The 25143-nt window shown below is 37.6% G+C and overlaps 1 protein-coding gene across 15 annotated transcripts in view; it reads left to right on the forward strand.

The window, feature by feature from the left end:
- The first annotated feature begins 1425 nt into the window (after positions 1–1425).
- The window catches only part of eya4 (EYA transcriptional coactivator and phosphatase 4), a 35097-nt gene continuing 11379 nt past the window's right edge, over positions 1426–25143 (forward strand). For 4 of the 15 annotated variants that reach the window (XM_057363466.1, XM_057363463.1, XM_057363467.1 and 1 more), the window contains exons 1-5: positions 11174–11574; positions 15682–15753; positions 22175–22224; positions 22876–22994; positions 25052–25135. In XM_057363466.1, the coding sequence (XP_057219449.1) occupies positions 15721–15753; positions 22175–22224; positions 22876–22994; positions 25052–25135 (286 nt within the window). In that variant the 5' untranslated portion in view covers positions 11174–11574; positions 15682–15720. Of the gene's footprint in view, positions 1460–2315; positions 2479–11173; positions 11575–15681; positions 15754–22174; positions 22225–22875; positions 22995–25051; positions 25136–25143 lie in introns of those variants that run through there. The other 11 variants (XM_057363471.1, XM_057363474.1, XM_057363470.1 and 8 more) reach the window with 5 other exon arrangements.

Here is a 25143-nt window from a genome sequence, read left to right on the forward strand (position 1 = left end):
ACGCGATGGTTTCATTAATTCGGGATTATGGAGACTTTTCATCTCATTTATATAGTATTAAAGCAGGACTACCTAGTGCCCTTTGTCTGTTCGCTGACATTGGAGATACGTAGTGAAATCTGTGAGAGGTAAATTGGCCGTGTTAAAAGCTGGCACAACAGTTAACAACCGGCAGATAGGCTGCCGTTTTTAAGGCCATAAGGTCATGTATCATTTTCACACATTTTCAAGTTTCTTAAACCACTGGGAAATCACTTTACACACGTTTTCTATTTAAAGTGACAATTTTGTAGGATTTTTGTGAATCAAAATGCACAAACCAGATGCAATATAAGGTTAGCTTTCCTGTGGCTCTGTTCGAGCATGGTGTTAGCAACGCCAAGGTCATGGTTCGATGCCAGGAATTGCACATACATAAATGTATAGTATAATGCAACGTAAGTCGCTTTTAAGTGTCTGCCAAATGCATAAATGTAAAATGCACAACAAATGGAAGGGATTGCTCTTTATAAAACATAAAATAGTCATATATTTTAGTTATTAATAAATAGTTATTATATTTTAATGTAACCATTTATGAGGAATATGAACCATCACTGATGTGACAATTTTGAAAGCGGCATCTACCAGACTATGGAAAACAATGCAAAAAGGCTTTAAAATACTTGACCTGACGTGGGTATTTAAACCATCAAATGTTGATATCTGAGCTATTATGGTGAAAACCTTTATTTTTTTTTACTGTAATTTGTCAAAAGATGCTGATTTTAAACATCTTAAACAGAGGACATGAATCAGTACTTTTCTGAGATATAAATATGTGCTGTCTTGATTAATTGTGAGGTGATGTCATCCACACATCTGCCTTCCTATCAATTAAACTAAATTTCCCATGATGCCTCGGGAGACACTAAAGGTCACAGCTTAAGCAGGTTTCACTTTACAAATCAATACTGAGAGTTATTGGCCAGGAACAGTAATTTATTAAGTGCCATTTCGGATCCCCCCTGGGTTAGCACACAGCTACTATAAATATAACCAAACTCAAATCAAACAGGACTAAACATCCAGAACTAATCCGATTTTTAAGTGATCAAACTATTTATTATTATTCTCTTAGATACAACAGTTATATGCAACTCTTATATATTACAGCAATAGTTTTAGGTTTTACTACCTGTTTATTGTCCTTTCAAAGTCTGTTTGGGTGTGTTATTCACAGCCATGTTTTCTATTGTCTGGTGGTTTCTAGCTTCAGGCGTTGGTATGGCTTATTTTGTCCTGTTTCCAAGTGTTCGTTTCACTCACTCTTTTTCTTTGTTTCTGTTCCTTTTTTTCTGAAGCTGTCTGTTTTTGGGAAGGACAAGCTGAAAGCAGTTTTTTTAATCAGATCATTTACTGAGAGAAACTAGAGACGTTCAGGGACGTACGTTCAGCGGCAACACACTGGAGAATTACGGTATGACCCTCTAGGGCAGTGGTTCTCAAACTTTTTCGTTGTAAGGCCCCCTTTGTGTAGGGTGCATTGCTTTGCGGCCTCCCAAATAAAGATTTATCATCTTAAACTTAAAATTTTTATTAAACCAAAAACATATTCAGTTATACAATGCTGGAACATCTATTCTTTTGGTTGGTGGGCTTATTTTTCTGATGTTTGATTGCATAAAATTTATGATACATTTCTATATTTCAAAAATCTGTGGCCCCCCTGGATCCATCTTAGGGGCCCCAGTTTGAGAACCACTGCTCTGACGCTCAACAAATATACACACCTCAGTGACTTGTGTTCTTAAACGCAGACATAAACACGTTTACAGAATTAGAAATAAAACCTAAAAAACAATATTTAAAACAATACCATTTTGGATGCTCTAGTACAGACATGATACAATTGGATGAAAAGCGAGACAGACAGGAAGTGAAAGAGACTGAGACACATTTCTGAAACTGTCTTACACACCTGCTGTCCCTACTCTCTTACCTGTGAGCGTGCCTAGCAGCTGTTGAGGTACTCAGGACTGGGATGACCTGCTTCGCAGATGGTGCAAGCGCGTTTGAATGAATTTGAGTAATGATTTAATATACAAGTGTATGAATATATGGTCAGTGGACTGAACCATTGAGGAGTAATTGTGAGTTCCTCATTCTATGTAATCTCTCTATTCCTTGTTAAATCCAGAATTTTGAAACGATGCCAAGTTTGTACAAATACTTTGTGTGTGTGTGTGTGTGTGTGTGCGTGTGTGTGTGTGTGTGTGTGTGTGTGTGTGTGTGTGTGTGTGTGTGTGTGTGTGTGTGTGTGTGTGTGTGTGAAGGGGGCAGGATCATTTTACCCCAAAAATGTGGCAGCTAGACAAAAGCATCCCATCCGGCAGGACCTGAGGGACCAGAGGAGGGAGGGGTTACCACGGCGATGGCAGAATCCAGGAAACTCGAGATGACATAAAAGAATGCATTAACAGAGAGAGAAAGAGAGAGGTAATTCCAATATTGCAAAAAGAGGTAAAGCAAGTTAATCATTTTGAACTACTGTATGAATAAGAGAGGGTGTGTGTATTCATGTGCATTGTTTGTGCCTGGGATCCCTTGTTTTTTGGGTGTGTTTTAGGACATTTTGTATGGCAGGTGTAAGATTACTTTAGGCAGATTTTGAACATTTCCCTGCACATAAGAAACTATGAATCATAGCTAACTACATATCTATAGACGGTTTCAAAGCAACAACATAAAGAAACGTTACTGCGCATGTGCGCTTTTGTATAATTAATATAATTATACAATTATATTAATTAATTATATTTTTATAATTATATCATTAATTTTTGTAATAATTAATCCCTGCAGATTATTTCTGATAAACAAATGAAATAACAAGTAAATTACATTAGCTAGCAAGTTAAAAGTGTGTCTACCCAGTATTATTTTGGGTTACCAGTATAAGAACTGTTACTTGGCTAAACTTAAACGAGACAAAGTTACACGACCCATTCATCAAATTTTGTATTTAACGACATTAATATATAATAAAATTAAACAAATTGTTTATTTAGTACAGTTATTATACAGTAAAATATTAATATAAATTAATGTTAACCTAAATGAACTCAAATATAAATAGTTATAATATTACCCACTAGCCAGACCAATCAACAAACACAGACCGGAAGATAACTTCGGGCTAGGCGCGAAATAAAAACAGTGTTTCCAATAAAACGGTCAGTAAGTAAACATTGTTAGAAAATTATTAGTGAAGGCTATCTAAGAATCAGTTTTAGCTCATATGGTAAATTATATAATATGTGCTGAGCTCATTGCTTCTCTGGGAATTCTAAAATAAATGTATTTGTAGAACTGGATTCATTACATAAAGAATGCAATATAGATTTTATACATGACACATACCTCATAAAACTTACAGTATTTCAGTTTTCTCTATCAGACTTTAATTCTCTCACACAGTCTCGCAAGCATAGAAGAAACTTGAGCTTCTATTAGCTAATGAAAAAATCATTAGCACTCTCATGATAGCATTAGCTATGACCCCCTGAATCAAGGATATGGATTGGTCCTTGTCAGCCAGTTTTAGGTCACAGTCACACACACTTTTTCTGTCACAGCCTTGTTAAAGAAGTGAGGGCATTACTTGAAATATGAGCCAATGCGCTGGCTGCCTCGCTGGGGTTAAAACAGTCATCTCTGTCATTATTAGGTCACTTGACTGCAGGAATGGTCTTTAAACTCACAATCGGTTCAAATATAAATATGTATATGCAGTTCTTTACTAAAAATATTTTTCAATCTATATCTGTCTATATTGCATTTAAATAAATACTAGTAGAGTAGAACCATACACTATGGTAGTTTTTGGTGTATTTTTGAAAAGACCACCAAAAATGTATGGGCTCTTTTTCCTTTAAAAGGCGTTTTAGCTAAATACCGCTGCTGATCATCATTTGTGTTTTTTTAGTTAGGCCCTAAAATGTTTTTAATTGTTCCAACATTGTTGTTTTTTCCACTCTTGTTACTTACAAGTAGCAAATCAATTAAACCTTCCAAAAGAATGATTTGTTGTTGAATTAGACATCACCAGTTTGTAGTTATGGTCATTGATCAAAGCAGTAGATGTACAACAAAAAAGTGTTTGTCCAGCAGTCTACTCCTCTGTATGACAGAGTGACTCCCTCTTTGGTCTGTGTGTCAGTGTTGGCGCCAATAGAGAGAGGTTGGTTTTTCTGTTTGCATACATGTTTAGATATATGTGTACAATTCAGGGAATGGGCAGTATGTGTTATTATTCTTTAAAATGATCCCTTTTGTTTAAAGCATCGTAAATTAAGGGGTTGATATCCTTTTTCTTTTTTCCCTTGATCTTTGTTTTTCTAGCATAAATGCACCCGCACACATGAAACACAGGAAATAAATTCAGGTGTCAAAGACCAGCAGCCTTGGTTGGTAGACAGTGACCAGTTAAACACTGGGGCAGTCAAAGAGAATTACAGATCTTTGTTTAACAAAAAGTGCTGTATAACAGATCCATCATCAAAGACACATAAACAGTGAGCCAAACACACACTGTAAAACTTTGCTGTAAAACGCAGCAGGTTTGCCAGTAACTTACTGTAGATTTAATGTACAATTTTGTTTTAAGCATAAACTTACATAGTTTACATATTTTTCTTTCATAAAACAAGACTAAATATCTGGGTCACTTTTCTTGTTATGTAAATGTATCGTAATTTAGGAAGTTTTAAATATTTTTACAGAAAACAAGAGAAAAATGCTTGGGAAGAATGTCATTTTTTGCAGTGTTGCTAATGTCAGTCTCTTCTTGCTCATTTTAAATCTCAAAAGTCAAAGTGTTTTAATTTTGATTAAAGTAATTGAAAACAGTACTAATTGGAAAGTATATTAAGTAGTAATTAAATCTACAGTAAGCTACTGGCAAACCTGCTGCAAAAACTACAGCAAAGATTTACAGGGCAGTCTCAAAGCTTATTCTAGTATATTCAAGATTTCTATTGCTATATCACAGCTCAGCCTTCAATGATTGTTGCATAACAGTAGGGAATTGGAATTATTTTCTTACCTATTCCAAATTGGCTTGTTTTGTGGTGTTTATGGAATCTGCTGTAAATGTTTGTGTAGTTTTGAGCTAAATTGTGGTGCTCCAGAGCATTCTGGCTTTTTTTAGAGAATTCTTTTTATAAAAATGTATTTAATAATCATTCCATTTTTATGGTGGTATAAAGTGGACGGGATATCGGAGAACCATCTGTGCAAACTGAATAAAGAGGACTTTGGACTAAAGATCCAACAATTGTTCCATACAGAAGAGGCGTGAGAATTATGAAGAGGCTGTTTAAAACTTAAATGCGGTTCTTTCAGTATGTCATGTTTGATCTCCAGACACGTTTAGATGTGGGAATCATGAGGTGGATTCCACCGAGTTATTATAATTTTAGACAAGTTTGACAGGTGATGTCAAAAGAATGTGTGGACATGAAACTAGAGAAGTGAATATAGAAACCTAGAAACTTATTTTGTTTTGCTGTATTATTTTGATTCATCATTCTGATGAAGTGAAGGGTCAGGGCTTGTCTTCATTCGGTTCCATAAGGCCCACACAGGGCCCATATTTGTCAATTTAATTTCACAGTGACATTTCAGAATTTTTTACGGTCATATTTGCAGGTGCAGGTCATAGGTAATTATGACGTGTGAGATGTGTTCTTTCTGAGCTGATTCAGACCTGTTCACCGTCACTGCCAGTAGTAATTGGGGACCTTTCAAACATGAGGTCATTAGCTGTGGAGATATACCACACCTAGAATCCAAATCAAAACATTTCTGTGGATATTCCTGATGGAAGTTTATAATTAAAGCACAAAAGGCTAATTAGTTGGATTATTAAAGCATGTTGAAGGAATGTTCCCCTAATGGAAAAAAGAAACTCTGTTTTCGCACTCTTTCATGCAGTTACTTTCTGATCATCTCCTTGCTAATTTAACCCTTGTGTATATTTCCCCTCATGAACTCATTAGTAATAAAAACATGGTGGACGTTTTTACTTGCAGGTTTTGGACAGAAGCACATTGTGTGTGAATTCTATCAGAGGCGAAGTTTCAAGATTGGCAAGTCGTGTGTTATCCTTGGAGATAGCCATTGTTGCAGGACGTTGAAGTCAGGGCCGTGGTCTCAAAGCATGCTGGGAATTAAGCGCATTCCACTGTGTCCACGTCATTTCAGGGCTTGTGGGTATGATGACTGTTTTGGTTTTACTTTGTCTGATGATGATTCATTGGTTAACAAATAATCAAATTCACTTTTTTACCTTATCACAATGACTACTCATAAACTTGTAATTGTGGTAACCCACTAATTTGTACATACTCGCAGGATGTGTACACGATGCCATGAGGTCATCAGAGGATAGCTCAATAGTCACACTCAAACAATTCCACTTGTGAGGTTCTATTGGCAGTCGAAGACGTGGTTTTGTTCAATACAACAGACTGTAATATAGTGGAATCCATTCAGCAGTCGTTCTAACAGACATAAAATGTCTCTGAAAAGAGATTTAAGGTACGTTCTTTTTTTCTCCACACAAACACATACTAAAACATTTAAAAATGTATTCATATATGCAGATTTTATTTTAGTGCTGTCAATCGATTAAAAAAATTAATCTGGTCAGAGCCGATAGCCTCGTGGGCAGTGCTCCGACATGTGGCGCAGTTGCGCCATCGGGCGACCCGGGTTCGATTCCTGTCTTGTGGTCCTTTCCCGTACCCACCCCCTTCTCTCTCCCACTTCGCTTCTTGTCCTCTCTCTCACTTAACTGTACAAATAAAGCAAAAATGCCAATCACGATTAATCGCACATAACATTTATGTTTTTAAATAAGTCTCCAAATGAATGAAACAACAGATTTCTTTAACAACATCATTTTATGAATGAAAGCCAACATTCTGATATTAGTATTGCAACTGATGTTTTTTCTTTATTTTAACATTAATTATAGCCATTTAACATTGAAACAGTATAATTGAGAGCTATCGTGTCTAACAGGTAGGAAATATACAGAGATTGACTTAAGATCTCAAACACTTTATAGTCTTCAGGGATCACCGGCCTTCGGCCCCGCGCTGTCTATCTATACTGAACGTATCAAAGCAACTTAAAATCTTAAATGGTTTAAAGGCCTTTACATGAATGAGAGTGTGATTATATAATGTAACGCTAGACGAAGAATGACAACATAAACGGATGCTGCGTTTATTGCGTTAAATATTTTAACGCATTAATCTGAAAAAAAAAGAATCGCGTTGACCTATTTTATTTCCAAAATGAGATAACTCCGTTTTTAAAAAAAATCAAAAATCATGTTTTATTATTGTGCATTCCAATTAATATCAATCAAACTGCAGTTGGTTTGTTTTGATTTAAGCCATACTAACTCAAAAAAATACAGCTAACTAACACAATAAAAACATGATAACATAATAAAAAATATGATTTTTGAAATTTTTTTAAAATGGAGATATCTCATTTTGGAAACAAACTCTTCATATGCACTTGTCTTACCAGAGATGCATATATTGAAATTGCCAGTGTGCTTCATGGTCTTGAAACTATTGAGAGGGTGCATGAGGCACATAATCAGTCAGGGCCCTGTTCAGCATCCCCTGGTGTGAAGTAATGCTCTGGCCATAGAGGTATGTTACGTTTTCCTGTTATTAGACAGCCTATTAATTATTACCATCTATGCTATTGAACGCACATAAAACATTTATGTCCACAAACATACTGTACACCCAAATTCAGCTCTTATTTGGAGTGCAAAAACATGCACAGAACAAATCTATTATACACGACCAAACAGCACACAACTACACACGTTTGTAGCGAATCCAATACGGCAAATAAGTACAATTAAATATAGTGCGTCACTGTTGCATTCGTGTGCAGCGATATAGGAGCGAAGCCTGCATCTTTAAGGTGAATGTCAAGTGCTTTATTCATTTAGCACTAGGCTTGCCTTGTGATACTTTAATGGAAAGTCCATGTGTCCATGAGAGGGAGAGAGGTTCTTTAGGTCCAACGACATGCTGAGTTAATGGAGGTAATCCTACACCCTAATGAAATAACAATGGTGCTGGACAGAACACGCACACACACACACAGACACAATTCCTCTCTGTCACTCTTCTCCCTTATCTCTCTTTATGTGGCTCTCTGTATGTCTCTCTTTTTCCTCTATTCTCTTATGATCATCTTCAGAGGTGGGTAGAGCAGCCAAAATCTTTACTCAAGTAAAAGTACAAGTAACTAGAGAAATTGTTACTCAAGTAAAATTAAAAGTCACTAGTTTAAAAATTACTTGAGTAAAAGTAAAAAAGTATGCAATGAAAAAACTACTCAAGTAGCTAGTTACTTAGTTACTTTGTATCTGATTATATAGGCCTACTACATAAAATTAATATTAACGCCAATATTTGAATATTACATTTTAATCAATATTTTTAATTATCATAAGCAGATATCTTTGCAATATGCTAGAGAGACTAAAGAATAGACAAACACAGAAGAGACAAGCATTTCTTTAAATTTCATCTAGTCCGGATGCCAATGTAGTTTACACAACTTATTTAGAATAATAGACCATGTCAAACTAAAGCATGAACTAAACTCAGAGCATTTCCTAAGATGATCTAGAACATCTGCAGTGCTCTCTTAAATGAAATTCACATTTTTGAACAAAGTTTATGTTTTCTCTTGTTGTGTCATGTGTGTGTTGTGAAACGCTCTTACTTGTAAACATACAGTAAACAGTGAACCACACGCCTATCAACAAGTTTTCTTCCTTCTGTTCGTCAAATGTGTATTTCTGCAAGCCCAAGTCTCTGTGTCTGACAGGTAACGCGCATGTTGCTGTGTCTGACGAACAGGTCGCGCGGGTGCGCGCATATGGCGGGCATTTATCATTGCTAGCAAACAATATGACACATTTGCAGTTTTGATTGTATAGATATAGATTAATATCCACTTCATCCAACGCTCTTTGTGTTCTGCGTGTTCTTAAGTTTCGCGCTACGAGGAGTGAGTAATCCTGCTTCAGATGATTCAGATCGTGCTGCGAACTGAACAAATCATTTGAACTGATTTATTAGCCTATTCAAATGGTTTTGCCCATTGTTCAATTAATGCTTTCAAAAGAATCGACTCAAAAGAATCGATCACTCGGGAATGCCCGTAAAAAGAGACGACAACCTTGAAATAAACAACGCGTTTTAAAAAGCATATTTTAAAATGAAGGAACTAAGGAACGTCACGCAATGTAAGGTTTTTTTTTCTAATAGAAAACAGATTTTCTATTAGAAATTTACTCAAGCAAGAGTAAAAGTACACACTTTTAATTTTACTTAAAAATTACATATTTTCCAAAATATTACTCAAGTAAATGTAACGAAGTAAATGTAGCGCGTTACTACCCACCTCTGATCATCTAGTCGTATGTGGTTGTTTAAACTCAGTTGTGCAAATGTAAATTAGGGAGTGCCTGACTGAAAGTCCTTAAATTAAATTGTCACAGGGTTCATTCACAGAAACTTGCATATCTGAGAACGTGATTGGACCTTTGCACTCAACAACACCAATTAGATATATTACTATCCTTATGCCGTACAAAGTGTGTTTGTTGATCACTATTTGTTTGCTGTGCACGATACACTTTGAATGCTATAGTACAATGTCTACATGAGTAAAAATTGTCAAAAGCAATTCTGTCACTCTCCTTGTCAGTCCGTGCCTTTGTTGATTGCCTGTCTCTCAGAATTCACTCTTCAGATTGTGAGCGTATTTTTTCTGAGGTCCTCTCTTCAGGTATTAGCAGAATTTATGAGGTGTTAAATATTTCCTTTGTTCACCGAGCACGCAGCTGCTGGAACCATCAGAGCCCACACGGCCCGGGCCGACTTCATTAGCCTGCTTAAGGAGCCTGTCTCTGGGGCTCAGTGACCACAGTCCTCCCTTGCCTCCCTTCTCAATACTTATCAGGAGTACAGTTACAGCTCTTGAACTATTAATGAAATCTATTAAATGATGTGTTTTCATTACAGTCACCCGGTGATGCGTGAATCACTGTTGAAAATGCTGGGGAGAAACTATGCATGTAATAATTTACAGTCGAGACAGATTACATTAAAAACAAATCGCACTTTTAAATCATTATACAGACACACAGAGCCAAACAGTAGTACAGAAAGTCATTGTAAAATAATAACATCCATATCTGAGGCTTTAGATGAAGATTTTACACACCGCTTGTATTTCAAGTGCTTATTGCACAATGTCTGAGCAACGCAGGTTTATTCATGCTCTTTGGGGGAGGGGGCATAAACTGTGGGTCTTCACGCCAGGGTGCCAGATGCAACCCCGTTCGCGCCCCTCTTGGTGTATTTTTATTCTTTGTTTGACAGGCATCTTCTGGTTATACCGCGTCAGCACACTGCAGTGTGCAGCCAAAAGTTCTGCGCAGGTCTATAAATAAGACCCCTCTGAGCTGCATGTTAGCCCCCCAGCCCAAAAAGAACAGCCAGCCTGCACTTGCTCCTAAAGACCTTTGTGCCATCTTCTTTAATAAGTAGCTTTCAACAGTTTGCTTTCCATATTATCTGAATGGTCTTCCAACGGTTTGCTCTTTAAAATAAGTCAAAGAGAGGTGTGTGAGCCTCCCTAAAGTGTTGGGAGTTTGGAGAAATGTTGTTTATGGAGCCAAATTCTCATGGAGCATGTGGAGTTAAGACTGCAGAACAACAGCAACCCCCTGCTAGTACATTCCACGCAACAGCATGAATTTCTTGTTTTTGTTCTGTAAGTGTGTCAGTCAAAAAAGCATAACATGGTGTTCTAGAGCATCATTTTCTTCTTGGTGTGGGGTCTGGTTCATAAAGAAGCTGGGCTGTATCATTCTCTCAGTCATTCCTTCCCTCATTGCCTTGGTCGAATTAGTTATTTTGTGGTTGTAAATAATACAGAGCTGATCACTTGGACCAAACTATTAATACGAGTCTCATCCTGGCGTCCCCAGCCCTTGCGCTGTGCCCCATTACTAGCTTGGGCGCGAGCCAACAGCAGCACTCCGCATGGCAGCTGCGCGCATGCGCATCCTTGAGCGCTCTCGCTCCGTCGCTGTGGAGAACTTTAATAATGAAGTAGACCACGGAGTGCGCGTGTACTCGAGTTAACTTCAGGGGCGTAAATTAACCGAAAACATTAACTCGTGGTATCTGCACGGCCGAGGCAAGGAAGCGCTCCACGGGGTTTGGGTTATAGCGTCGGTCTGTTGGAGCGTTCCGCTCCGTTGCGAACAGTGAAGCTCTCATGAACTTAGGTAGGACTTCACCGTCAGCCTCACTGACAGCGCGTGCACTGTCTGGCGCGAGCTGTTCCTCGCGCCACAATCAGCTCGAGCACTTGAATATTTTTGGATGAGCATGTCAACACAGCGAATGCAGCGACGCGCACGTACCTTCTAAAGAGTTTGGAAATCTTAGGACTGCATAACTCCTAAAAGTAAGTAAAGTAACCATTTTAATGAATTGTCAGTCACTTTTATCGCTCAACAAATATTTTAAAGTTTTTGTTTTATTGAATATTGATTTGGTAACGGACAATGTGTAAAAGCTGTGGGACACCTGCTCACGCCTGAGACATTTAAACGCCTTAAGATAATACGAATCGTGCAAGAGTTTAAGAATTAATTTAGTCGTATCAGTCAGCTATTTGTAATTTCAATGTTAAGTCCACTTTGCTGCTTTAATTGACACCTGTTGCGTTATAATTATTATGTAGTTTTTAATAGCGCACATTAAAGTGATGTCATTTCTCTGTGTACTATATTGTCAGTTCTGTTTAAAATGTTTTTTTGCCTTTATTCTGTTATTTTTTCCTTTTATTCCATAGTTGTCTACTTTATATTTGATATGGTGTGGTGATATATCTTTAAATAGTTTTCAAATAAATCAAAAATAAAAGTAATGTATTCATGTACTAAATACGTTTTTAATTATGTTGAGTGTCGACTCTATTTCTGTGCTCCAGAGGAGAGGGCTCTGAATTTGATTGATTCCCGTGTCCGTTTGGATCGCGCGTGCCATGTCCGTTTTCCCATGCACGTGGAGTTTGTGTTTGTATTTGATATGGAGGAAACGGGAATATCATGCCGACACTGAAGCCGCTTCATTGCGCGTTGGCCATTGGCCGCTTTCTCGCGCTGTCGATACCAGCTCGGGCCTAAACCCGATACCGGAGAAAGAGACCGGATTAGATTACACACTTAACACGAAATAATTCACACAGGTCTCTCTGCTGGCTGGTAATAAGATGGAATGCATTAGCCAACAATTACAGAAGATAACACTGGATCGGTCCTTTAAATGTTTTAAGCGTCAGTCAGTCAGATAGACAAACTTTTGGGAGAATCACAACTAATTACGATTAGGCCTGCAGTAAATGAGAGTTTAACATTGCTTTTTATTTTTTATAAGGATTATTTTATTTAATAGTGGCAAAAATTGAAGACTTTTATGATAAAAATAATTGTTAGTTTTATTTGCTTTAAACATTTGATGCATTTATTAGCCTATTAAATCAAAAAGAAACAAAACATTATTTACTAATAATTCACCTCAAAATATTGTTTATTCATTCCGTTATTATATAAAGGGTCACTTGCAATCACCTGTCGTGGTTTCACATACTGATCAAACACTGCATAATTGGCATTAAAAGCATCTGCCCACATTTATATCTGTTTTTGTCATACATTTGCAGGGGAAGGATAACTGGATTTTGATCACACGTGGGCGAAAGAAAACAAATTAGGAAATGTCATTCAACTTAATAGGCTGGCTATAAATGGAATAATGAAATCACTACACTGAACGCATTAAATAAAAAATATTCCCTCAGAGATAGAAACTCTTCCTCCAATTAAAACCAGTTGTCTCGCTTGTTTAATAGGCGGTGTGTTTTGACAGTGGAGAGCTGATGATTTAAATGGAGGAAAACGAAGGATTTGGCGTATTTGGCTTTCCTGTGCGTTGCGCTCGTGCCGCGGCTGTGTCGAATCGCGCGCAGAATGCCTCGCCACTAAAGGCTTCGCGTGCTTTCATGACAATAGCAGCAATTCGTTGTGCCAGTCTTTGTTATTTTGAGAGAACACGATCTAAGTGAAAAATCACACGTTTTCTTTAGAAAATAAATTAAATCATGTATAATTGTTGGCATGAAGGCAAAACAGTTAAGATATCTCAATAGTAACATCACAACAAATTCATGATGTGGTTGAAAGTAGGCCTATAATGTAATTTCTTCTGTGGCCTGTCTGTAGTAGTTCCCTTTTGTTATAATAAAAGTCTAGTAACCAAGTAAACCGTTTTAGGTAAAGATTTACGAAAAAAGAAAGGCTGATATTTATATTACCATAGTCTTATTACAAATTTTATGCTAAACTACGATTGCTGGTAATGGTCAATTTGTGGTTAAACTATGGTTTTGCCACAAATGCCATGATGTGTTAAATTGTTGTTGTTGTTGGGTCATGGTTAACTTTGCAAAGGGTTCGGCTAAGGATAAAACACATTTTCCCGCTAATATATTACACGGTGTCTTGTTAGGACACTTTATGTGCTCATCACTTGGTTCATAAATTGGCCAAATCATACTTCAATAATGTGAACAAGTTCGTGTGAGGGTTCGGTTTAAGGAATAGAAAATATCCTTGGTGTGTGTGCGCTTTGAGACGGACCTGTGTGTGTGTGTGTGTGTGTGTGTGTGCGTGTGTGTGTGCGTGTGTGTGTGTGTGTGTGTGTGCGTGTGTGTGTGTGCTGTGCGTGTGTGTGTGCGTGTGTGTGTGTGCAGTGTGCTCGCTAGCGTGTGTGTGTGTGCGCATGTGTCGTTGGTGTGTGTGTGTTGTGGTGTGTGTGTGCGGTGTGTGTGTGTGTGTGTGTGTGTGTGTGTGTGTGTGTGTTTGCGTGTGTGTGTGTGTGTGTGTGTTGCAGGACAGTAGGCACAGAGGGCACTGAGTGATAACAGTAAAAATCAATGTTGCTCGGCTCATTCTCCTGCCTGAGCATTAAAGGCTAGAATTTCAGAACACAGCTTCACCAAGCAAATGAAAAATTCAAATGATCTGCTCTTCAAACTGTGTCCTTCAACCTCCTCCCCCTCCCTCTCGCTCTCTCTTTCTTATGTCTCATAGAGTCATTGTTTTCATACCAGACTAATGTTCTGTCCCCTAACCTTAAACCTCATACAAACCTACAACATTATTAGATTTAGACTAAAACGGTATTTGGCAGATTTATACGCTTTAGTTTATTAACGCGAAAAAGTTTCACTATATTTTTAAAAATTTGTCTCTAGTAACAAGTACAGCCAAATCTGTACACACACACAGGCAAGCATACATATCTATGCGGAGACTTCCCATTCACATCTATTGTTCAAAAATGTAATGTAATAGTAATTGATATACCACGCCTCTAAAATACAGCTTTTACCATTTTTAGGTTTCAATAAAGAGTTTTTAGTTCATTGTTTTATGCATTTGAGCTATTTGTACCCTATCTGACCCTTACAAATGACTTTTGTCACTGTAACCTAATGTTGTCATGGTGATTCAGTCATGTGAAATAATTTTATGACTTGAATTTTGTGACTTTTGAAGAGGCACTTCCTTGAGGTTAGCTTGCAAACATTTTTACATAGGCTGTGCAGCAGACACTTTTAGAGAAATTTCATCTCCCCATACTCTGAAACACACATTTAATGTTAAAAATGCAACACATTACAGAAACATTTATAAGCCACAGGTCTGGTACCTGCTGCAGGACAGAGAACAAAGCTATTCTCCTCATCCTAAGGTTTTCAAAGCCTTTCAAAGAGTTTCTGAATAAGACCGCTTTTCATTACAGAGGTCTCTGGAGATTTCAAAGCAATTTACAGAAGTTTTAAGCTTTTAAATGATGGGAGAAGGATGGGAAGAGAGAAAGATTTGGATGGATAGTCAGGGGTTCTCCAGAGTCGCTGCGTCCAAAATTAACTTGCAAATTGTAGATGGACTAACAACATTTACCTGCCAGAAATAATTTTTACTGACCTTGTATAACTGTAAGTAAAATGAAATGACGTCTGTAGATTATAATCGTTTGGAGGTTTGATGCATGCAAAGTGTGTTACACATGTGTCACCACATGACGTTCTGGAGAAAAGAGCCCATTAAAGGTACATTTCCGATGGTAGATTTGTTGTAACAAGACGCTCTGTTTTCACTCACAATTTTCACATGCATTTGGCACTTGGTGAATGTTAATTTTGGTCCCGGGCCAAAATTGTGGTTAGATGTGACTGCTGTCATGCACCACTATGAGTTTGTCTTTTGCGTGTTTATGTACATTTACGTGTGTGTGCTACAGTTCTCTGTGCCCATTGTTTAATGTTTACTTCTGTAAACGATATTTACTTCAGCCTATTTGTCCATGATACAGTGAAGTTAGCAGATTTCTTTCTTCCCCTCCTACACACACATACAAAGGGAGTCAGAGACAAAGGAGGAGAGACAAAGGGAGATGACTGTTTGTTTATATTTTGTGATTTTAAAGCATCTTCGATTTGCAGGTGTCTGGACTGTACTTGGGAAAACTGGAAGTTCAACTGATGGAGAATTCACAGGAGCTGAATGACCAGATTGTAAGTGAACATCAACACACTTCAGCTATATAAATGTGTTCTGGATCTGTCTTGTTTTTTTTTTTTAGAATTTAGCATTACTCCAAAAAATGATTCATACAAATGAGTTTTGGATTCTGTCAGTGTAGATGTGTAAATGTGCATAGTAATATAAAGAAGCGTCTTTGGGGTGTTTATAGGTGTACATTTGGACGTGTGCAGACCACTAAACTCTATTCTGTGCCATGATTGAAAAGTTTGATCTTGTAATTTAAATTGTTAGTGGGTATAAAAAATATGTATGGGCCACCCAGGTGTGTACTGGGCAGTGTTTGGTCTTTAATACACAACAGATGTGAGCTGAAGTGTTGAGCACAGTAGCCATATGGCCAGTATGTGTCTCACACACACACGCGCATGCATAAACTTACACGCTACACAATGTTGGAACGCTTTTAGCCTGTCGTCCCATAGTGTCTGTTAGCAGACAATTCATTTCTATTTATTTAAAACTTTATTTTTAAGTCCCTGGAAAACCGTCGTAAAACCTCATCTATTATGTTTAGATTTCATTTGAAGATTCGATTAATGATTATAACAGACCTGCTTTTGTGTTGCCACGCTGACATATTGGGGTTGCTCTGGTTTTCCTTTTCATATGGGCATGTGTACATTTGCGAGTGTTTTTATCCGCACGCTTTGGAAAAGACAGCCATCCATAATCCAGAAGAAAGACACAGATCTGGGGTAAATGGAGGAAGATGGAGATTGAGGTGTGGGTGGAAGGGGTATTTTGTGACTCAGGGGATCAATGCTTTTGGTTGTGGAGGAAAAATAGCAGAGGAGTAAAATGAAAAGGGGGTGGGGGGGTTGTGTAGCAGCAGCTTTTTCCTCTGGTGCAGTCTGTGCCCCAAAGCCCCAGAGCAGAGACCACAGACAGAGAGAGAGGACTCAGGTTACACACACTCTCTCACTCCCTAACACACAGATACACACACCGACCAAGAGGAAGAAAGAGAGTAAGAGACAAGGAGATGTGAAAAGAATGAAGGGCACTAGATTCATGTGTTTATGCCGTTCTGGTTAAATTTGATCAACATCCACATATACATGAAAAAAGTAGATGTGAAGAGCATTCAGGTGTTGAAAGCTAATGAAGTGACGTGGTAATATTTACTCATTTTCTACAGAAATGTCTGTATGTGGGGTATCAAGAGTTGACCCAACACAGAAAATTGGTTATTACACACATCAGAATCAGAAAGAGCTTTATTGCCAAGTGTGCTTGGGCACACAAGGAATTTGTCTTAGTGACAGAAGCTTCCAGTGCACGTACATGTTAAAAAAGTGACAAGGCACAGGTAACAAAACGTAAAAAATAAATATGTGAGAGACAATACACATTTGACAGAAAGGACAATATTAGACAAAAGGACAATAGGCAGTATATTGGATGTACAGATGTGCTATATACAAATTATACTGTGTTATATACAAGTTATGCAGGGGAATGTGGATAGCTGAATATTATATCAACAACATATGTATAATAAATATGAGTTGTGTATTGCACGTGTTTTATTGCACAGTAGAACATTTAACTGTTCAAGAGGTAGATGGCCTGTGATTTTAAAATTTACAAAATTACTTTTCATGGTTTCATTAACAGTTTTTGAAAATGAAGGCATATCATGCCACCTGTCTGTGTTGGCATCTGCCTAAGTTGGCCAGCTTGTACTAAGTAACATTTGAAATGTAGTTAGTTCACCCAAAGTGATAGTTCACCCAAAAATGAAAATTCTGTCATCATGTACTCACCCTTGTAATTTCAAACCCGTATGTCTTTCTTCTGCAGAACACAAAAGAAGATATTTTGAAGAATGTTGGTAACCAAAAAGCAGTGGCACCCATATACTTCTATTGTATGATACAAAACCAATGCAAGTAAATGGGTTCCAGTTAACAACATTCTTCAAAATATTTTCTATTGTGTTCTGCGGAAGAAAGCCATACAGGTTTGAAATGACAGGAAGTAAATGATGACAGAGTTTTCATTTTTGGGTGAGCTGTCACTTTAACTGTGTATGTTTATGCGGTTAGTTATTTCATTTCTGTTTAGCATTGTCGCACTAATGTTACTTTTTGGAGAAAAACAATCTTTCTGATCTTACATTCGAAACATACAGATGAAAGCAATAATCCAAAATGCATATATAGTTTATCTCTAAACTAACTAACTAAACAAATATCTCTAAATAAATATCTCTGAATTCTCATCCTCCTCCTGGTTATTTGAGCTTTACACCTGTTGCTTGTCTCTTATGCTGCAAATCAAGTCAAATCTTACGGGAGTTGTTCATTTTATGTCATCGTTTTTACTTTTGGAGAAGATAAACACATCAGTAAAAGCAGCATTTTTCTATCAACCCTTCATATACACTCAACTCACCACATTTTACAGCTTTGTAAACGAGTATCCAGTAAATATTCATTATACAGCTTTGCGAATAAGTCATGTAGTATGTCCAGCCTTTTGGGTCAAGACGTGGTTGACAGGTTTGGGTCCAGGCTGAGCACATTATTTAACAAGCACAGCGACATCTGGGAAGCAATTCATCATTTAATTAAATGCTGCTGAAACCCGGCCTTTCGTTAATGAGATTAATTTGAATAATTAACGAAAGGCTGACACAAGCACAAGAACTCATGAATAATTAATCAGCATTTTTTTCTGCCGCAATCAGAGGGGAAGGGAACACTTTAATGCTAGAGTGCTTTTTTATATAAAGTTTCAGCTCATTTCATAAGGTGAACACACACACACACACACTCCAGTGCACATGTACAGAGAATTGTTGGTGTAAACACTGGTTGCTGTACAAAGATAGGTGAATCAATGAGCCAATGCAAGAAAAGGCAGTGTCGCACAAGAAAGCACGCACATATGCACACACACGCTCACTCATTCAAAGCTGTGAAGGTGTGTCTGGCTATAGGGCTTGGCCTGGTGTTCAGTTTCCTTCTGACCCCTTTCCCTTGGCTGAATATAACATTCTAACTTCATACACCAGGTTGACATGGAAACAAAGCAGTCCAACACATGAGCTGAATGATGGTTAATTTAGTGCACTCGATTGATCAAAAACATATTTATTCCAGAAGTCATAGGTCTTTGGGAATACCAAATTTATTGAATGTTGGAATACTCAATTTATCTAATTTTGATGAATATACTGTAATATAATATACAGTGATGTAAAAAAACAGGACATTTTGGAAAGAGTAGATTTATTTTAATTTTCCCTTAAATTTATTCTCACATGTTAAGTCATTTTTTAACTTTTTGATGCTAAGAGGAATATTGCAGATGGCAGTTTTGTGTGAATTATACTAAAATAATAGTTGAAAAAAGTGTTTTAACATTGAACAAATTACTTCAGTTAAAAATGTGGGAAATTGAAATTATTATATACAGTATATATTATTGTGTTAATAATAAATTTAACCCAAGCCTGATCTTGTGAAAACTGCACGATTAGATCAGTTTACAATTGATAACCTGAAAAGATGCTGAATGGGCATCCAAGGTTTAAATGTGTGTGCACGCTTTTTCTAATTTTAGTTTCAATTCCTCATTTTCTTGTTGATGTCCTTAGGGAGTTGTCATCTTCCCAGAAAAACAGAACAACGTAAGCCAATGTCACCTGATCGGAAGACTCTGAAAAACACCAGCGTTAGACATGTTGTGTGTGTGCGCATACCCACAATCCTTTGCCCAGTCTCTTTTCTATTTCCTTTTTCTTTCTCTCTCTTCCTCTCTTTTTTGCGTTCCCCTGCCTTTAGAGAAGAGTGTTTTGGGAGGGGACACATCAGATAATCTTACACCTCCCAGGGGCATATGCTGAAATGTGTGTGTGTTGAGGGGTGGGGGGGCACAGGTAACAATGTATTTTACATGAAAGGAAGAGTATAAAGTTACAGCGCTGATAACCAGAATACTGAAAGCGCGGAAAAGAACAAGAAAAAGAGGACTGTTTTCGCTCTCTGTTTGTGCATGTGTGTGCGTTAGCTGTTTCTGTGCCCATAAGTCTATGGATGTGTTTGTCACGAGCTTGCAAATAGGCTGAAATAAGGACTTTGTTTATATGTAATCATTTCACATTTTATTTAGTTGTTTTTCAAAACCACGTGCCAAAGAATGACTAATTTCACTTTGTAAATGAATATAAAGTGAAGACTTTCTTTCTCTTTGGAACAACATGAGTGTGAGTAAATGAAGGCAGTATTTGGTATATTAACCGCTCTAAGAGCACAGATGCTGCTGGACAGGGATGTAGTTACAATCAGAGCCATTGAGAGAGAGAGTCGCGTCAACTCCGTTGACTCCAATGGAACAGTTTTTTCACAGCAATGGCGGTTCATGGAGCCTCTCAAAAGTTCCCGGAAGTTACCAGTAACGCATTGAGCTGCGGGTAAACTTTTAACCCATTTAAAGACGTAAGTCATTTAATGAATAAACAAATAAAGCATTTAAAGAGAAAACATAACTTCCTGGAACTATCTGAAGGTGCCATGAATCACGTGACACGCAGAAATTTCGAACTTCCGTTGGCTCAACTCTCTCTCAATGGCTCTGGTTACAATCAAATTAAGATTTACAGTAGGTTTAGAGCCCTGCACAATCTGACCTTCATCACCCTAAATGTGTCTGGCTAATTTGAAGAGACTGTTATTGGGTGTGTCTCTTCTCAGCACATATAAAAGCCAAAAAACAATTATTAAGATATAAATGAAAGTCTCATGTCTTAAAAGGTTAGTTCACCCAAAAAAAACAATTCTGTCATTTATTCAACCTCAGGTTGTTTCAAACCTGTATAAATTTCTTTATTCAGCTGAACACAAAGGAAGATATGTGGAAGAATGTCAGTAAGCAAACAGATCTCATCCCCCATTTACTGCCATAGTAGACATAATAAATACTATGGGAGTCAATGGGGATGAGACCCGTACATTCTTCCAAATATCTTCCTTTGTGTTTAAATCAACAAAGAAATTTATACAGGTTTGGAGCAACCTAAGGGTGAGAAAATGATGTGAGAGTTTTCATTTTTGGGTGAACTATCCCTTTAAAGGACAGAAAATGCTGTGAGGCGATTTCTGTCCAGACGTAAGTACACATGCAACAGCGTACATGTGTGTTTTTCAAGAATTTTATTCAGCGACAGCTCCACACACTCCAAACGTTCTGGCCAAAACCACACGCTACATCTGACACACACATGTATACGTGCATGTGCTCTCACAGGTCCGCACGCGTGTTTTCAATTAGGACCGCAGATGTGTCAGATGGGAGGGGTGAACTGTGTAAATTGATTGTGAGAAGTTTATAGACTTTTAAAATTGTGGCACTCTTTGATCCCTCTATTCATTCTGTTTACATAATTCACCATCAGAGAGAGAGAGAGAGAGAAACAAAACATTGAAACAAACAAATAGACAGATACAGTAGATTGAGTGAGAAAATGGTAAGTAAAAGAGAGAAAGATTTTAAAACCACAAGAACAAATTCAAAGAGAGACACCTCAGCTGTAGTTTTATTACCACAGGATTGAGACAGATTGAGCATGACAGAGAAACCGTATTGAAACATACTTCCAGAATGGGAAAGAATGCAGAGAGAGAGAGAGATTTAGAGAAGGTTGTCTGCGAAAGCTCTGCACATTTCTAATAGTCTACATTCTCACAGTGTTTGAGACTGACGTGGGTTTAATGGCAGATGTGACTGTCATTATTCTCAGATATGTTCCTTAAATTCCCTCCTTTGCCCAAACGCAGGAGTTTTGTCCGTAACACTGCACAATACTGCACTTTTTCATAACTTGTGAGATCTTAGCGATTGAGCACTTAGTGATTGACAGCAAGATATTAATCCATGAAGCACAGTCTTCTGTTAAATGATTGTCAGGGATGTGACAGACTAGCTTGTCAGCACAGGTGGTTGGAAGGGGTTAAAAAGTAAGTGGGCTTGTAAACCTATTTATTTTCAGAATAAAATTCAGAAATGCCCAATTGAATAACAAATGGACAACTGACAACTGTGTTTTGCTTCATTGGGTAAGGGTGAATGTACAGTACACCAGTCCACCTGTTAAATAATAACATTGAATCATTTTCCATTATTTCTGCAACTTTCTTATTTTTATTCTTCTCCGTGCACTTGATGAAATCAGTGAGACTTGCCATCTTCGAAGGAGCTAATAAAATAGACTTAGCATTTTATGATTTTCTTTAATGCCTATAATGCTTATATGGTCACATTAGCCACAACAATTATTGCAATTCATTAAACAGATTTCATTGAAAAATCACTGCAGATTGAGAACTGAATGTTTTCTTTATACACTGGATCAGAAACCAATCCATATCTCTTGTCCTTTCACAGCTGAAGAAATCTACCGCTGATTCGCACGCTCCAGACCCAGTAGACCACAGGTAATGTGAACGCACCTCATCTAGTGTTTCTATGCAGAACGAATATCCAGTAAAATCCATTTAACGTGTTATTTATGAACGTGTATGCCAGTGAACCGTGGGAGCCGAGTGATTTTGTTCACATCAAGACAGAGTGAGAGATAAAAAGAGAGAGAGGCATGTTAAAGTCATTGTGTGTGAGTGGGTGTAAAGCAGACAGCTTCACAGTACCTCAATAAAACAAACTGTCTTTGCTGTCTTGATGTGTGTCTGAGCACCGTCTACTTTGAAATACACTCATACAGATGTTTATGCCATAGAAGCGGTTGTCTATTATCGACTGTCATTATATTATTCTAGTGTTTATGCATGTGTAGGTGTGTGTGGTTCTTATACAATCATAAATCTGTATCTGTATTTATAAAATGTGGATGATGCTTTTTTAATGACCTGTTTAGTGTCCAGCAGTGTCACACACTTTATCTAAAGCAATGCTTTTATGAGTTCATGTGTTAAAATAATCATTGAAGAGACGTGAAGGTAAACCGTTTTGGCTTACTGTCCATAATGGAGCACTGGAATTCCAAATTGACTTATTGAAGTGAGTTTACTTTATGGAGGAGCAGAAAAGAACCTTTGTCTTTAATAAAGAGTTGAATATGTCTGTCGCAGGGCCTTGGAGATGCAGGAACTAACAGATCCACAGCACTCCGTGAACAGTGGCACCGACTGCACCTCCAAACTGGATAAGAGCATCCTCAGCAACCACATCACAACCAATGGAACAGGAGGTAAGACAGACCGACAGACGGACGGAAAGAAAGAAAAATACACCCAAAAGTACACGAGTGAAGCAGCGACATATTAGCTGATAAATAGGGCCTTTCAGAACAGGAAATCAGCCTTAGTGCAGTACAGCCCGCGTTCAACACTGCATAGTTTCTTACGGTAATTGAAAGCAGGACAGAGTCCTGGTGTGTGATGTCTGGATCGCAGGGATAAAGTGTTTCTTGTTCTGGCGGTTTTGGTTCAGTACAGAGCAGGTTCGGTGGATTACCGGCGAGATGTTCTAAGCCCGCGGTAACCTCAAAGGTCAAACACACGCTGTCTTCTCTGCCCTTTATCCACGGCATACAGGCGTGATCTTTGTATGGAAACGTTTCACAGCACTTTCCTGTGCGTGTTTCAGCGGGAGCCCGGCGGTGCACAGAAAACTATTTCCTGCATTTAAACTCTCATTTTCTCTCTGATGTCAACATACACTTACTCGTTGACTCTCTGTTAGAGGAAAACGCTGAACAAATGTTTTAAAGGAAAACATGGAGCAAACATACGCAAGGCTTAATGGACCCTTAACACATGGTTTGATGTATGGCTCTGACTGTGTGAGTGAAAAGTCGAATTTCGAGTCTTTGAGGAGAGCTTTGTTGTTTATGCTGTGTGTCTACTATACTGTATGTACATACAACCGCGAAAAAAATTAAGAGACCATTCCAAATTTTCATTTAATCACCATTTCTAGACTTTTTGAACTTTTCCTAAACGCATGTACAAATATTAGTGTTGTATTGCTTAAAAGTGAATATGAACTTTTGCTGTATTTGAGGTCTGAAAAAATCCAGAGAATCGTTTCTGTTGTTTTTATCTGTTTCTCCAGTTTTCATTTTCTGCAAATAAATGCAAATAGAAACAATATTTTGATTTGATATTTGGGAGAAATTGTTGTTAGTAGTGATGATCATTATGCTAGCTATAAATAGTAAACTAAGAAAAACTGAAAATAATTTTTAGTATGTAAAAAATGATTTTTACAAACAAACATTTATTTGCTGTTGTCACACTACTTGAGATTCATTTATTGAAAAATATTCCCTTTAATAGCTTCTTTTTGTTAGTAGCTTAGTTGATTACTTTTTCAAAAGAAATTCAACAAACAAGCTAATCATAATTTTATGTATATTCCTCAACACTGATGTTGCGTGTGATCTGGTTTTTGACATGTCGCCGGAATAAAACAATAAAGGACGACAGAAAAGAAAGCTAATGATTTTAACAGCACTACACACACACACACACTGGGACTGTGCTTCTGCCAAAACATCAACATATTCAACATTCTCCTCTGTCTACCTCATCAGCTCACAGCCTAGACTGAATCCCTACACACACGCACACACATATGCAGTCCTCCCACACAACCACCCACACAGGCACACATCTCCCAACATGAATCCCACTGCTGGTGAAGCCTCATTCATCTTACTTACGAGGACTTTTGTGCTCTCTTTCCCTCACACACATACAGATTCATAAGAAGTATGAGGCTGTTTTCTGTCCGTATGTGTCACGCAGAACTGTTATAAAGTCTTCAGAGCGAAATATGATCTTGACTTGACTCTTGTTATAGTTGTCATCGTGTTTTTTTTTTAATGGACGGATATTATATTATGTCCCATATCTGTGTAATTCATTATGGGGGCATCAGGAGTGATGGCCATATTATTTACAAAGGAATTATTATGAACTTCATTAGAATGCAATTGAATGTAAATGTCAACGACCTTTCAGTAATTATTGTATTTTTTACCGTTTACAAAAAGTAACTTTTTATTTCTCTAATTTAGACCGTTAAGACACAGTTGACATGTTTGCATTTTATTGCATTTGATAAGAAAATCTTAACCAAGTTGATATTTTGGTATTTAATGCGATTGAACTAATATGTTTTAAGTCTTGCTTGATTGTCCAAATACGTTTTAGTGCCACTGTATGTAGTAAGTGAGCTTCTGGTACTGTAACTGGGTAATGTAGTTCACTATACATCTGACTCCGCCCCCATCCTCCCCAGGAGAGAACTTGACTATTCTAAACACAGCTGATTGGCTGCTGGGCTGCAGTACTCCGCCCACTGCCCCAAGTATGAAGAACGATGGTATACTG

Source organism: Triplophysa rosa, linkage group LG21 (genome assembly GCF_024868665.1).
Source record: "Triplophysa rosa linkage group LG21, Trosa_1v2, whole genome shotgun sequence".
In the NCBI taxonomy this organism is placed as follows: domain Eukaryota; kingdom Metazoa; phylum Chordata; class Actinopteri; order Cypriniformes; family Nemacheilidae; genus Triplophysa; species Triplophysa rosa.